The sequence below is a fragment of the Bombina bombina genome, chromosome 10 (assembly GCF_027579735.1).
Source record: "Bombina bombina isolate aBomBom1 chromosome 10, aBomBom1.pri, whole genome shotgun sequence".
Taxonomy (NCBI): Eukaryota; Metazoa; Chordata; class Amphibia; order Anura; family Bombinatoridae; genus Bombina; species Bombina bombina.
Window position 1 is genome coordinate 160,092,339 of NC_069508.1, and position 16,300 is coordinate 160,108,638.

Here is a 16,300-nt window from a genome sequence, read left to right on the forward strand (position 1 = left end):
AGGGGTTCTGTGTGAATATGACATATGTCTAGGGGTTCTGTGTGAATATGACATATGTCTAGGGGTTCTGTGTGCATATAACACATGTCTAGGGGTTCTGTGTGAATATGTCACATGTCTAGTGGTTCTGTGTGAATATGACACATGTCTAGGGGTTCTGTGTGAATATGACATATGTCTAGGGGTTCTGTGTGCATATAACACATGTCTAGGGGTTCTGTGTGAATATGTCACATGTCTAGTGGTTCTGTGTGAATATGACACATGTCTAGGGGTTCTGTGTGAATATGACACATGTCTAGTGGTTCTGTGTGAATATGACACATGTCTAGGGGTTCTGTGTGAATATGACAGATGTCTAGTGGTTCTGTGTGCATATGACACATGTCTAGGGGTTCTGTGTGCATATAACACATGTCTAGTGGTTCTGTGTGAATATGTCACATGTCTAGGGGTTCTGTTTGCGTATTTCACATGTCTAGGGGTCCTGTGTGCGTATGTCTCATGTCTAGGGGTTCTGTGTGAATATGTCACATGTCTAGGGGTTCTGTGTGAATATGTCACATGTCTAGGGGTTCTGTTTGCGTATTTCACATGTCTAGGGGTTCTGTGTGAATATGTCACATGTCTAGGGGTTCTGTTTGCGTATTTCACATGTCTAGGGGTTCTGTGTGCGTATGTCTCATGTCTAGGGGTTCTGTGTGAATATGTCACATGTCTAGGGGTTCTGTGTGCGTATGTCACATGTCTAGGGGTTCTGTGTGAATATGTCACATGTCTAGGGGTTCTGTGTGAATATGTCACATGTCTAGGGGTTCTGTGTGAATATGTCACATGTCTAGTGGTTCTGTGTGAATATGACACATGTCTAGGGGTTCTGTGTGCATATGACACATGTCTAGTGGTTCTGTGTGCATATGACACATGTCTAGGGGTTCTGTGTGAATATGACACATGTCTAGGGGTTCTGTGTGCGTATGTCACATGTCTAGGGGTTCTGTGTGAATATGTCACATGTCTAGGGGTTCTGTGTGAATATGTCACATGTCTAGGGGTTCTGTGTGAATATGTCACATGTCTAGTGGTTCTGTGTGAATATGACACATGTCTAGGGGTTCTGTGTGCATATGACACATGTCTAGTGGTTCTGTGTGCATATGACACATGTCTAGGGGTTCTGTGTGAATATGACACATGTCTAGGGGTTCTGTGTGCGTATGTCTCATGTCTAGGGGTTCTGTGTGAATATGACATATGTCTAGGGGTTCTGTGTGAATATGACATATGTCTAGGGGTTCTGTGTGAATATGACATATGTCTAGGGGTTCTGTGTGCATATAACACATGTCTAGGGGTTCTGTGTGAATATGTCACATGTCTAGTGGTTCTGTGTGAATATGACACATGTCTAGGGGTTCTGTGTGAATATGACATATGTCTAGGGGTTCTGTGTGAATATGACATATGTCTAGGGGTTCTGTGTGCATATAACACATGTCTAGGGGTTCTGTGTGAATATGACAGATGTCTAGTGGTTCTGTGTGAATATGTCACATGTCTAGGGGTTCTGTTTGCGTATTTCACATGTCTAGGGGTTCTGTTTGCGTATGTCTCATGTCTAGGGGTCCTGTGTGCGTATGTCTCATGTCTAGGGGTTCTGTGTGAATATGTCACATGTCTAGGGGTTCTGTGTGAATATGACACATGTCTAGGGGTTCTGTGTGAATATGTCACATGTCTAGTGGTTCTGTGTGAATATGACACATGTCTAGGGGTTCTGTGTGAATATGTCACATGTCTAGGGGTTCTGTGTGAATATGTCACATGTCTAGGGGTTCTGTGTGAATATGTCACATGTCTAGGGGTTCTGTTTGCGTATTTCACATGTCTAGGGGTTCTGTGTGCGTATGTCTCATGTCTAGGGGTTCTGTGTGAATATGTCACATGTCTAGGGGTTCTGTGTGCGTATGTCACATGTCTAGGGGTTCTGTGTGAATATGACACATGTCTAGGGGTTCTGTGTGCATATAACACATGTCTAGTGGTTCTGTGTGAATATGTCACATGTCTAGGGGTTCTGTTTGCGTATTTCACATGTCTAGGGGTTCTGTGTGCGTATGTCTCATGTCTAGGGGTTCTGTGTGAATATGTCACATGTCTAGGGGTTCTGTGTGCATATGTCTCATGTCTAGGGGTTCTGTGTGAATATGTCTCATGTCTAGGGGTTCTGTGCGCGTATGTCTCATGTCTAGGGGTTCTGTGTGAATATGACAGATGTCTAGTGGTTCTGTGTGCATATGATAATTTAAGCGGAAATACTGGCGCTGAAAGCAGGGTAGTACACAAATGCAATATACGGGTAACCTAAAAGGGTCTACCTTAGCAGGAATATAATCGTTATAAAAGTTAATAAATGGTTATAGCCTAATATATATCTAAGAAAATATATTTAATAGTGTAAAATTACAATACAATCAAGATTAAAAAATCAGTGTTAATAAAATCAGTACATATATACTAAAAAGTAATTAATGGGGCCCTTTAAATTAGTTTGAAAAAACATACAGAAAGGGGAAAGATTAACCACAAATCTATATATATATATATATACTGTGATTGAGGATAGAAGAAAACTATACTCAAATAAATATAAGTATAAAGATGGCAGAGATATTCAAACAGTATAAATAAAAACAAATAGCAATACAAACAGACTTAATAACTGGACGTCCAGCGTAAAAACCAGGGGTTAAAACAGTAATAATCTGGGGTTAAAACAGTATTAACCTGAAAGTGCACTATAGTGAACAAAAACACTCGTGACTAGATGATCATACTAATAGCATTGGATCAAGCTAATGGGCGAGTGAGGTACCTTGCGCTAATCTGTGGAGCACAGATTGAATATTGTTCGTCCTGTACCTCCTCCTGAGGTGGGTGTGTACTCCTAGCGTAGTTCACTTACATCACCCTTTCTGAAAATGTCCAGTTGATTTTGGGAGGAACAGAATGTAAACGATCTCTGGGGTAATAGCAATCCTTTAGATGATGGTAGATAGTAACTTCAAGGCACTCTTATTCTGTGGTGCTTAGTGCAGGTACTAGATCATCTGGCAGTATATTCAATTTGTAGACTGGTGCGCTCCCTCAGAGGGCTGTATTCAAATTCACAGGCCTTGGGGGTAGTGAGCCAGGCGTTGGTAGTTGTCCTGTGTGCTTTTTCAACACAATAGCGATCCTTTCGGCGGCTGTATCAAGTTCACAAGCCTTAAAGGAGTTCAGCTTAGCAGTAGTTCTTCTTGTAGGAAATGAGACACAGTCATCAACCGGTTTCTCCCCTCACTTGGGGCTTTTTTAACTCCTTTAAGGCTTGTGAACTTGATACAGCCGCCGAAAGGTGCATATGACACATGTCTAGGGGTTCTGTGTGAATATGACATATGTCTAGTGGTTCTGTGTGCATATGACACATGTCTAGGGGTTCTGTGTGCGTATTACACATGTCTAGTGGTTCTGTGTGCATATGACACATGTCTAGGGGTTCTGTGTGAATATGACAGATGTCTAGTGGTTCTGTGTGAATATGTCACATGTCTAGGGGTTCTGTGTGAATATGACAGATGTCTAGTGGTTCTGTGTGCGTATTACACATGTCTAGGGGTTCTGTGTGAATATGACACATGTCTAGGGGTTCTGTGTGAATATGACACATGTCTAGGGGTTCTGTGTGAATATGACACATGTCTAGGGGTTCTGTGTGAATATGACACATGTCTAGGGGTTCTGTGTGAATATGACACATGTCTAGGGGTTCTGTGTGCATATGACACATGTCTAGGGGTTCTGTGTGAATATGACACATGTCTAGGGGTTCTGTGTGAATATGACACATGTCTAGTGGTTCTGTGTGCATATGACACATGTCTAGTGGTTCTGTGTGAATATGACACATGTCTAGTGGTTCTGTGTGCATATGACACATGTCTAGGGGTTCTGTGTGAATATGACATATGTCTAGGGGTTCTGTGTGAATATGTCACATGTCTAGTGGTTCTGTGTGCATATGACACATGTATAGGGGTTCTGTGTGCGTATTACACATGTCTAGTGGTTCTGTGTGCATATGACACATGTCTAGGGGTTCTGTGTGAATATGTCACATGTCTAGTGGTTCTGTGTGCATATGACACATGTCTAGGGGTTCTGTGTGAATATGTCACATGTCTAGTGGTTCTGTGTGAATATGACACATGTCTAGGGGTTCTGTGTGAATATGACAGATGTCTAGTGGTTCTGTGTGCATATGACACATGTCTAGGGGTTCTGTGTGCGTATTACACATGTCTAGTGGTTCTGTGTGAATATGACACATGTCTAGGGGTTCTGTGTGCGTATGTCACATGTCTAGGGGTTCTGTGTGAATATGTCAGATGTCTAGTGGTTCTGTGTGAATATGTCACATGTCTAGGGGTTCTGTGTGAATATGACAGATGTCTAGTGGTTCTGTGTGAATATGACACATGTCTAGGGGTTCTGTATGAATATGACACATGTCTAGGGGTTCTGTGTGAATATGACACATGTCTAGGGGTTCTGTGTGAATATGACACATGTCTAGGGGTTCTGTGTGAATATGACATATGTCTAGTGGTTCTGTGTGCATATGACACATGTCTAGTGGTTCTGTGTGAATATGACACATGTCTAGTGGTTCTGTGTGCATATGACACATGTCTAGTGGTTCTGTGTGAATATGTCACATGTCTAGGGGTTCTGTGTGAATATGACAGATGTCTAGTGGTTCTGTGTGAATATGTCACATGTCTAGTGGTTCTGTGTGAATATGTCACATGTCTAGGGGTTCTGTGTGAATATGACAGATGTCTAGTGGTTCTGTGTGAATATGTCACATGTCTAGGGGTTCTGTGTGAATATGTCAGATGTCTAGTGGTTCTGTGTGAATATGTCACATGTCTAGGGGTTCTGTGTGAATATGACAGATGTCTAGTGGTTCTGTGTGAATATGTCACATGTCTAGGGGTTCTGTGTGAATATGACAGATGTCTAGTGGTTCTGTGTGCATATGACACATGTCTAGGGGTTCTGTGTGCGTATTACACATGTCTAGGGGTTCTGTGTGAATATGACACATGTCTAGTGGTTCTGTGTGAATATGACACATGTCTAGGGGTTCTGTGTGAATATGACATATGTCTAGTGGTTCTGTGTGAATATGACACATGTCTAGGGGTTCTGTATGAATATGACACATGTCTAGGGGTTCTGTGTGAATATGACACATGTCTAGGGGTTCTGTGTGAATATGACACATGTCTAGGGGTTCTGTGTGAATATGACATATGTCTAGTGGTTCTGTGTGCATATGACACATGTCTAGTGGTTCTGTGTGAATATGACACATGTCTAGTGGTTCTGTGTGCATATGACACATATCTAGGGGTTCTGTGTGAATATGACATATGTCTAGGGGTTCTGTGTGAATATGTCACATGTCTAGTGGTTCTGTGTGAATATGACACATGTCTAGTGGTTCTGTGTGAATATGACAGATGTCTAGTGGTTCTGTGTGCGTATTACACATGTCTAGGGGTTCTGTGTGAATATGTCACATGTCTAGTGGTTCTGTGTGAATATGTCACATGTCTAGGGGTTCTGTGTGAATATGACACATGTCTAGGGGTTCTGTGTGCATATGACACATGTCTAGTGGTTCTGTGTGAATATGACACATGTCTAGGGGTTCTGTGTGAATATGACATATGTCTAGTGGTTCTGTGTGCATATGACACATGTCTAGTGGTTCTGTGTACATATGACACATGTCTAGTGGTTCTGTGTGAATATGACAGATGTCTAGTGGTTCTGTGTGCATATGACACATGTCTAGGGGTTCTGTGTGCGTATTACACATGTCTAGTGGTTCTGCGTGCATATGACACATGTCTAGGGGTTCTGTGTGAATATGTCACATGTCTAGTGGTTCTGTGTGAATATGACACATGTCTAGTGGTTCTGTGTGCATATGACACATGTCTAGGGGTTCTGTGTGAATATGTCACATGTCTAGTGGTTCTGTGTGCATATGACACATGTCTAGGGGTTCTGTGTGAATATGTCACATGTCTAGTGGTTCTGTGTGCATATGTCACATGTCTAGGGGTTCTGTGTGAATATGTCACATGTCTAGTGGTTCTGTGTGAATATGACACATGTCTAGGGGTTCTGTGTGCATATGACACATGTCTAGTGGTTCTGTGTGCATGTGACATATGTCTAGGGGTTCTGTGTGAATATGACACATGTCTAGGGGTTCTGTGTGCGTATGTCTCATGTCTAGGGGTTCTGTGTGAATATGACATATGTCTAGGGGTTCTGTGTGAATATGACATATGTCTAGGGGTTCTGTGTGAATATGACATATGTCTAGGGGTTCTGTGTGCATATAACACATGTCTAGGGGTTCTGTGTGAATATGTCACATGTCTAGTGGTTCTGTGTGAATATGACACATGTCTAGGGGTTCTGTGTGAATATGACATATGTCTAGGGGTTCTGTGTGCATATAACACATGTCTAGGGGTTCTGTGTGAATATGTCACATGTCTAGTGGTTCTGTGTGAATATGACACATGTCTAGGGGTTCTGTGTGAATATGACACATGTCTAGTGGTTCTGTGTGAATATGACACATGTCTAGGGGTTCTGTGTGAATATGACAGATGTCTAGTGGTTCTGTGTGCATATGACACATGTCTAGGGGTTCTGTGTGCATATAACACATGTCTAGTGGTTCTGTGTGAATATGTCACATGTCTAGGGGTTCTGTTTGCGTATTTCACATGTCTAGGGGTCCTGTGTGCGTATGTCTCATGTCTAGGGGTTCTGTGTGAATATGTCACATGTCTAGGGGTTCTGTGTGAATATGTCACATGTCTAGGGGTTCTGTTTGCGTATTTCACATGTCTAGGGGTTCTGTGTGAATATGTCACATGTCTAGGGGTTCTGTGTGAATATGTCACATGTCTAGGAGTTCTGTGTGAATATGTCACATGTCTAGTGGTTCTGTGTGAATATGACACATGTCTAGGGGTTCTGTGTGCATATGACACATGTCTAGTGGTTCTGTGTGCATATGACACATGTCTAGGGGTTCTGTGTGAATATGACACATGTCTAGGAGTTCTGTGTGCGTATGTCACATGTCTAGGGGTTCTGTGTGAATATGTCACATGTCTAGGGGTTCTGTGTGAATATGTCACATGTCTAGGGGTTCTGTGTGAATGTCACATGTCTAGGGGTTCTGTGTGCATATGACACATGTCTAGTGGTTCTGTGTGCATATGACACATGTCTAGGGGTTCTGTGTGAATATGACACATGTCTAGGGGTTCTGTGTGCGTATGTCTCATGTCTAGGGGTTCTGTGTGAATATGACATATGTCTAGGGGTTCTGTGTGAATATGACATATGTCTAGGGGTTCTGTGTGCATATAACACATGTCTAGGGGTTCTGTGTGAATATGTCACATGTCTAGTGGTTCTGTGTGAATATGACACATGTCTAGGGGTTCTGTGTGAATATGACATATGTCTAGGGGTTCTGTGTGCATATAACACATGTCTAGGGGTTCTGTGTGAATATGTCACATGTCTAGTGGTTCTGTGTGAATATGACAGATGTCTAGTGGTTCTGTGTGAATATGTCACATGTCTAGGGGTTCTGTGTGCATATAACACATGTCTAGTGGTTCTGTGTGAATATGTCACATGTCTAGGGGTTCTGTTTGCGTATTTCACATGTCTAGGGGTTCTGTTTGCGTATGTCTCATGTCTAGGGGTCCTGTGTGCGTATGTCTCATGTCTAGGGGTTCTGTGTGAATATGTCACATGTCTAGGGGTTCTGTGTGAATATGTCACATGTCTAGGGGTTCTGTTTGCGTATTTCACATGTCTAGGGGTTCTGTGTGCGTATGTCTCATGTCTAGGGGTTCTGTGTGAATATGTCACATGTCTAGGGGTTCTGTGTGCGTATGTCACATGTCTAGGGGTTCTGTGTGAATATGTCACATGTCTAGGGGTTCTGTTTGCGTATTTCACATGTCTAGGGGTTCTGTGTGCGTATGTCTCATGTCTAGGGGTTCTGTGTGCGTATGTCACATGTCTAGGGGTTCTGTGTGAATATGTCACATGTCTAGGGGTTCTGTTTGCGTATTTCACATGTCTAGGGGTTCTGTGTGCGTATGTCTCATGTCTAGGGGTTCTGTGTGAATATGTCTCATGTCTAGGGGTTCTGTGCGCGTATGTCTCATGTCTAGGGGTTCTGTGTGAATATGACAGATGTCTAGGGGTTCTGTTTGCGTATTTTACATGTCTAGTGGTTCTGTGCGCGTATGTCACATGTCTAGGGGTTCTGTGTGCGTATGTCACATGTCTAGGGGTTCTGTGTGAATATGTCACATGTCTAGGGGTTCTGTTTGCGTATTTCACATGTCTAGGGGTTCTGTGTGCGTATGTCTCATGTCTAGGGGTTCTGTGTGAATATGTCACATGTCTAGGGGTTCTGTGTGAATATGACAGATGTCTAGGGGTTCTGTTTGCGTATTTCACATGTCTAGGGGTTCTGTGTGCGTATGTCTCATGTCTAGGGGTTCTGTGTGCGTATGTCTCATGTCTAGGGGTTCTGTGTGAATATGACAGATGTCTAGGGGTTCTGTTTGCGTATTTTACATGTCTAGTGGTTCTGTGTGAATATGTCTCATGTCTAGGGGTTCTGTGTGAATATGTCACATGTCTAGGGGTTCTGTTTGCGTATGTCTCATGTCTAGGGGTTCTGTTTGCGTATGTCTCATGTCTAGGGGTTCTGTTTGCGTATGTCTCATGTCTAGGGGTTCTGTGTGAATATGACACATGTCTAGGGGTTCTGTGTGCGTATTACACATGTCTAGTGGTTCTGTGTGCATATGACACATGTCTAGGGGTTCTGTGTGAATATGTCTCATGTCTAGGGGTTCTGTGTGCATATGACACATGTCTAGGGGTTCTGTGTGAATATGTCTCATGTCTAGGGGTTCTGTGTGAATATGTCTCATGTCTAGGGGTTCTGTGTGAATATGACAGATGTCTAGGGGTTCTGTTTGCGTATTTTACATGTCTAGTGGTTCTGTGTGAATATGTCTCATGTCTAGGGGTTCTGTGTGAATATGTCTCATGTCTAGGGGTTCTGTTTGCGTATGTCTCATGTCTAGTGGTTCTGTGTGAATATGTCACATGTCTAGGGGTTCTGTGTGAATATGTCTCATGTCTAGGGGTTCTGTGTGCGTATGTCTCATGTCTAGGGGTTCTGTGTGAATATGTCTCATGTCTAGGGGTTCTGTTTGCGTATGTCTCATGTCTAGTGGTTCTGTGTGAATATGTCACATGTCTAGGGGTTCTGTGTGAATATGTCACATGACTAGGGGTTCTGTGTGCGTATGTCTCATGTCTAGGGGTTCTGTGTGCGTATGTCTCATGTCTAGTGGTTCTGTGTGAATATGTCACATGTCTAGGGGTTCTGTGTGAATATGTCTCATGTCTAGGGGTTCTGTTTGCGTATGTCTCATGTCTAGGGGTTCTGTTTGCGTATGTCTCATGTCTAGGGGTTCTGTGTGAATATGTCACATGTCTAGGGGTTCTGTGTGAATATGTCTCATGTCTAGGGGTTCTGTTTGCGTATGTCACATGACTAGGGGTTCTGTGTGAATATGTCACATGTCTAGGGGTTCTGTGTGAATATGTCTCATGTCTAGGGGTTCTGTGTGCGTATGTCTCATGTCTAGGGGTTCTGTGTGAATATGTCTCATGTCTAGGGGTTCTGTTTGCGTATGTCTCATGTCTAGTGGTTCTGTGTGCGTATGTCTCATGTCTAGGGGTTCTGTGTGCGTATGTCTCATGTCTAGGGGTTCTGTGTGAGTATGTCACATGTCTAGGGGTTCTGTGTGAATATGTCACATGTCTAGGGGTTCTGTGTGAATATGTCACATGTCTAGGGGTTCTGTGTGAATATGTCACATGTCTAGGGGTTCTGTTTGCGTATGTCACATGACTAGGGGTTCTGTGTGAATATGTCTCATGTCTAGGGGTTCTGTGTGAATATGTCACATGTCTAGGGGTTCTGTTTGCGTATGTCACATGACTAGGGGTTCTGTGTGCGTATGTCACATGACTAGGGGTTCTGTGTGCGTATGTCTCATGTCTAGGGGTTCTGTGCGCGTATGTCACATGTCTAGGGGTTCTGTGTGAATATGTCTCATGTCTAGGGGTTCTGTGTGAATATGACACATGTCTAGGGGTTCTGTGTGAATATGTCACATGACTAGGGGTTTTGTGTGCGTATGTCACATGACTAGGGGTTCTGTGTGCGTATGTCACATGTCTAGGGGTTCTGTGTGCATATGACACATGTCTAGTGGTTCTGTGTGAATATGACACATGTCTAGGGGTTCTGTGTGAATATGACACATGTCTAGGGGTTCTGTGTGAATATGACACATGTCTAGTGGTTCTGTGTGAATATGACACATGTCTAGGGGTTCTGTGTGCGTATGTCTCATGTCTAGGGGTTCTGTGTGCGTATTACACATGTCTAGGGGTTCTGTGTGAATATGTCACATGTCTAGGGGTTCTGTGTGAATATGACATATGTCTAGGGGTTCTGTTTGCGTATTTCACATGTCTAGGGGTTCTGTGTGCGTATGTCACATGTCTAGGGGTTCTGTGTGAATATGTCTCATGTCTAGGGGTTCTGTGTGAATATGTCTCATGTCTAGGGGTTCTGTTTGCGTATTTCACATGTCTAGGGGTTCTGTGTGCGTATGTCACATGTCTAGGGGTTCTGTGTGAATATGTCTCATGTCTAGGGGTTCTGTGCACGTGTGTCTCATGTCTGGGGGTTCTGTTTGCGTATTTCACATGTCTAGGGGTTCTGTGTGAATATGTCACATGTCTAGGGGTTCTGTGTGAATATGTCACATGTCTAGGGGTTCTGTTTGCGTATTTCACATGTCTAGGGGTTCTGTGTGCGTATGTCTCATGTCTAGGGGTTCTGTTTGCGTATTTCACATGTCTAGGGGTTCTGTGTGCGTATGTCTCATGTCTAGGGGTTCTGTTTGCGTATGTCTCATGTCTAGGGGTTCTGTGTGAATATGTCACATGTCTAGGGGTTCTGTGTGCGTATGTCTCATGTCTAGGGGTTCTGTGTGAATATGTCTCATGTCTAGGGGTTCTGTGCGCGTATGTCTCATGTCTAGGGGTTCTGTGTGAATATGTCACATGTCTAGGGGTTATGTGTGCGTATGTCTCATGTCTAGGGGTTCTGTGTGAATATGACAGATGTCTAGGGGTTCTGTTTGCGTATTTTACATGTCTAGTGGTTCTGTGTGAATATGTCTCATGTCTAGGGGTTCTGTGTGAATATGTCACATGTCTAGGGGTTCTGTTTGCGTATGTCACATGTCTAGGGGTTCTGTTTGCGTATGTCACATGACTAGGGGTTCTGTGTGCGTATGTCACATGACTAGGGGTTCTGTTTGCGTATGTCACATGACTAGGGGTTCTGTGTGCGTATGTCACATATCTAGGGGTTCTGTGTGAATATGTCTCATGTCTAGGGGTTCTGTGTGAATATGTCTCATGTCTAGGGGTTCTGTGTGAATATGACATATGTCTAGGGGTTCTGTTTGCGTATTTCACATGTCTAGGGGTTCTGTGTGCGTATTTCACATGTCTAGGGGTTCTGTGTGCATATGTCTCATGTCTAGGGGTTCTGTTTGCGTATTTCACATGTCTAGGGGTTCTGTGTGCGTATGTCTCATGTCTAGGGGTTCTGTGTGAATATGACAGATGTCTAGGGGTTCTGTTTGCGTATTTCACATGTCTAGGGGTTCTGTGTGCGTATCTCACATGTCTAGGGGTTCTGTGCACGTGTGTCTCATGTCTGGGGGTTCTGTGCACGTATGTCACATGTCTAGGGGTTCTGTGCACGTGTGTCTCATGTCTGGGGGTTCTGTGCACGTATGTCACATGTCTAGGGGTTCTGTGCACGTGTGTCTCATGTCTAGGGGTTCTGTGCACGTATGTCACATGTCTAGGGGTTCTGTGCACGTGTGTCTCATGTCTGGGGGCATCTTTGTGCATATGTCACGCATCAGAGTGATTCTGTGGATGCATGTCACATCTCTAGAGGGACATGTCTGATGGGGAGTTCTGTGGGCGCATGTCATGTCTAGGGGGTCTGTGTGTGTATGTTACATGTCTGGGAGGGGTCTAAGTGTGTACGTCACATGTCGGGGGGTCTGTGTGCGTATTACACATGTCTGGAGAGATTTGTGTGTGTACGTCACATGTCTGGGGGTCTGTGTGTGTACGTCACATGTCGGCGGGGGTCTGTGTGCATATGTCACATGTCTGGGGAGATTTGTGTGTGTACGTCACATGTCGTTGGGGGTCTGTGTACGTATGTTAGTTTGTGACACTTGTGTGAGCACAGACATTATATCTTGCTAAACTCTCCTTAAAGGGACAATATTTTACAACAAAAGGCAGCAAAATAAATAATGAATGTATTCTGCAATAATGTTTCACTTGCAATAATGAAACATTTTATACATTGTTGAAATATCAAGTTAAATGGTCCTGTAAGAAAAAGTTGCATAAAAATGTGTTAGAGTCATTTAAAACAAACAGGAAGTTCTTGTCTGTGACACACCCCAGAAACATGAGAACAACACGTTTAAATCTCTGTACAGAAACATCCATTATTCAAAAAATAAACCCCTGACATACACAGTGAGCTGCCCTCTTAGATTTTAATGTCACTTTAAAGGGATATGAAACCAAAAAAAATTATTTGTGACTCACACAGAACAAACCATTTTAAAAAAAGTTTCCAATTTACTTCTATTATCAAATTTGCTTTGTTCCCATGGTAGGCATCGGGAGCGCTACATGACAGGAAATAGTGCTGCCATCTAGAGCTCTTACAAATTGATAACATTCTTGCTAAACTGCTGCCATCTAGTGCTCTTGCAAATGGATAACATTCTTGCTAAACTGCTGCCATCTAGTGCTCTTGCAAATGGATAAAATTCTTGCTAAACTGCTGCCATCTAGTGCTCTTGCAGATGGATAACATTCTTGCTAAACTGCTGCCATCTAGTGCTCTTGCAAATGGATAACATTCTAGCAAAACTGCTGCCATCTAGTGCTCTTGCAAATGGATAACATTCTAGCAAAACTGCTGCCATCTAGTGCTCTTGCAAATGGATAAAATTCTTGCTAAACTGCTGCCATCTAGTGCTCTTGCAAATGGATTACATTCTTGCTAAACTGCTGCCATCTAGTGCTCTTGCAAATGGATAACATTCTAACAAAACTGCTGCCATCTAGTTCTCTTGCAGATGGATAACATTCTTGCTAAACTGCTGCCATCTAGAGCTCTTGCAAATGGATAAAATTCTTGCTAAACTGCTGCCATCTAGTGCTCTTGCAGATGGATAACATTCTTGCTAAACTGCTGCCATCTAGTGCTCTTGCAAATGGATAACATTCTAGCAAAACTGCTGCCATCTAGTGCTCTTGCAAATGGATAACATTCTAGCAAAACTGCTGCCATCTAGTGCTCTTGCAAATGGATAAAATTCTTGCTAAACTGCTGCCATCTAGTGCTCTTGCAAATGGATTACATTCTTGCTAAACTGCTGCCATCTAGTGCTCTTGCAAATGGATAACATTCTAACAAAACTGCTGCCATCTAGTTCTCTTGCAGATGGATAACATTCTTGCTAAACTGCTGCCATCTAGAGCTCTTGCAAATGGATAACATTCTTGCTAAACTGCTGCCATCTAGTGCTCTTGCAAATGGATAACATTCTTGCTAAACTGCTGCCATCTAGTGCTCTTGCAAATGGATAACATTCTTGCTAAATTGCTGCCATCTAGTGCTCTTGCAAATGGATAACATTCCTGCAAAACGGCTGCCATCTAGTGCTCTTGCAAATGGATAACATTCTTATAAAACTGCTGCCCTCTAGTGCTCTTGCAAATGGATAACATTCTTATAAAACGGCTGCCATCTAGTGCTCTTGCAAATGGATAACATTCTTGCTAAACTGCTGCCATCTAGTGCTCTTGCAAATGGATAACATTCTTACAAAACTGCTGCCATCTAGTGCTCTTGCAAATGGATAACATTCTTGCTAAACTGCTGCCATCTAGTGCTCTTGCAAATGGATAACATTCTTGTAAAACTGCTGCCATCTAGTGCTCTTGCAAATGGATAACATTCTTGCTAAACTGCTGCCATCTAGTGCTCTTGCAAATGGATAACATTCTTGTAAAACTGCTGCCATCTAGTGCTCTTGCAAATGGATAACATTCTAGCAAAACTGCTGCCATCTAGTGCTCTTGCAAATGGATAACATTCTTGCTAAATTGCTGCCATCTAGTGCTCTTGCAAATGGATAACATTCTTGCTAAACTGCTGCCATCTAGTGCTCTTGCAAATGGATAACATTCTTGTAAAACTGCTGCCATCTAGTGCTCTTGCAAATGGATAACCTTCTTGCTAAACTGCTGCCATCTAGTGCTCTTGCAAATGGATAACATTCTTGCTAAACTGCTGCCATATAGCATTCCAGAAATGGGCTGGCCTAAGAATACCTGATTTTCAACAAAAGATTCCAATAGAACAAATAAAAATTGATAAAGAAGTAAATTAGAAAGTTTTTTTTAAAATCACATGTTCTATCTCAATCATGAAAAAAAAATGGGTTTTATGTCCCTTTAAACAGCTTTGATATATTCAGGGCAAATAATTGTTTAGTTTAACTACATACATTGCAAGTAAAATATTCCACCACGGTCCCTCATGTAAAAGGCCGAACATGTCACGCTGACCGCACACTAAACCAATGACGTTGTTGTGCAGAGCATGTCCTGTATGAGGCTTCTAACGTGTGATTTATTTCTCTACAGGCTCCGTCTCTTTCCACACTGGGAGTGACATGCTGGATTATCTAATGAGCCAAAAGAGAATTGATGCCAAAGACGGACTCCTAGTGAGCTGGTACCATGGTGCCAACAGCATAAGTCAGATGAATGAAGCACTAAACAGTAATGAGCTCTCCTAATAATATTATTATAGGTTATATACAGTCTACTTCTGTCTGATATAGGTTACATACTGCCTATGTCTGTCTGATATAGGTTACATACTGACTATGTCTGTCTGATATAGGTTACATACTGACTATGTCTGTCTGATATAGGTTACATACTGACTATGTCTGTCTGATATAGGTTACATACTGACTATGTCTGTCTGATATAGGTTACATACAGCCTATGTCTGTCTGATATAGGTTACATACTGACTATGTCTGTCTGATATAGGTTACATACAGCCTATGTCTGTCTGATATAGGTTACATACTGACTATGTCTGTCTGATATAGGTTACATACTGACTATGTCTGTCTGATATAGGTTACATACTGACTATGTCTGTCTGATATAGGTTACATACTGACTATGTCTGTCTGATATAGGTTACATACTGACTATGTCTGTCTGATATAGGTTACATACTGACTATGTCTGTCTGATATAGGTTACATACAGCCTATGTCTGTCTGATATAGGTTACATACTGACTATGTCTGTCTGATATAGGTTACATACAGCCTATGTCTGTCTGATATAGGTTACATACTGACTATGTCTGTCTGATATAGGTTACATACTGACTATGTCTGTCTGATATAGGTTACATACTGACTATGTCTGTCTGATATAGGTTACATACTGACTATGTCTGTCTGATATAGGTTACATACTGACTATGTCTGTCTGATATAGGTTACATACTGACTATGTCTGTCTGATATAGGTTACATACAGCCTATGTCTGTCTGATATAGGTTACATACTGACTATGTCTGTCTGATATAGGTTACATACTGCCTATGTCTGTCTGATATAGGTTACATACTGACTATGTCTGTCTGATATAGGTTACATACTGCCTATGTCTGTCTGATATAGGTTACATACAGCCTATGTATGTCTGATATAGGTTACATACTGACTATGTCTGTCTGATATAGGTTACATACTGACTATGTCTGTCTGATATAGGTTACATACTGACTATGTCTGTCTGATATAGGTTATATACAGTCTACTTCTGTCTGATATAGGTTACATACAGCCTATGTCTGTCTGATATAGGTTACATACTGACTAT

General features: G+C 42.3%; 1 protein-coding gene across 1 annotated transcript in view; it reads left to right on the top strand.

The window, feature by feature from the left end:
* Nucleotides 1-16,300, top strand: part of FAM151A (family with sequence similarity 151 member A) — an 80,632-nt gene that overhangs the window by 21,150 nt on the left and 43,182 nt on the right. Inside the window, exon 2 of the mRNA XM_053693432.1 lies at nt 15,031-15,168. Coding sequence (XP_053549407.1) covers nt 15,031-15,168 — 138 coding nt within the window. The remainder of the gene's footprint in view (nt 1-15,030; nt 15,169-16,300) is intronic.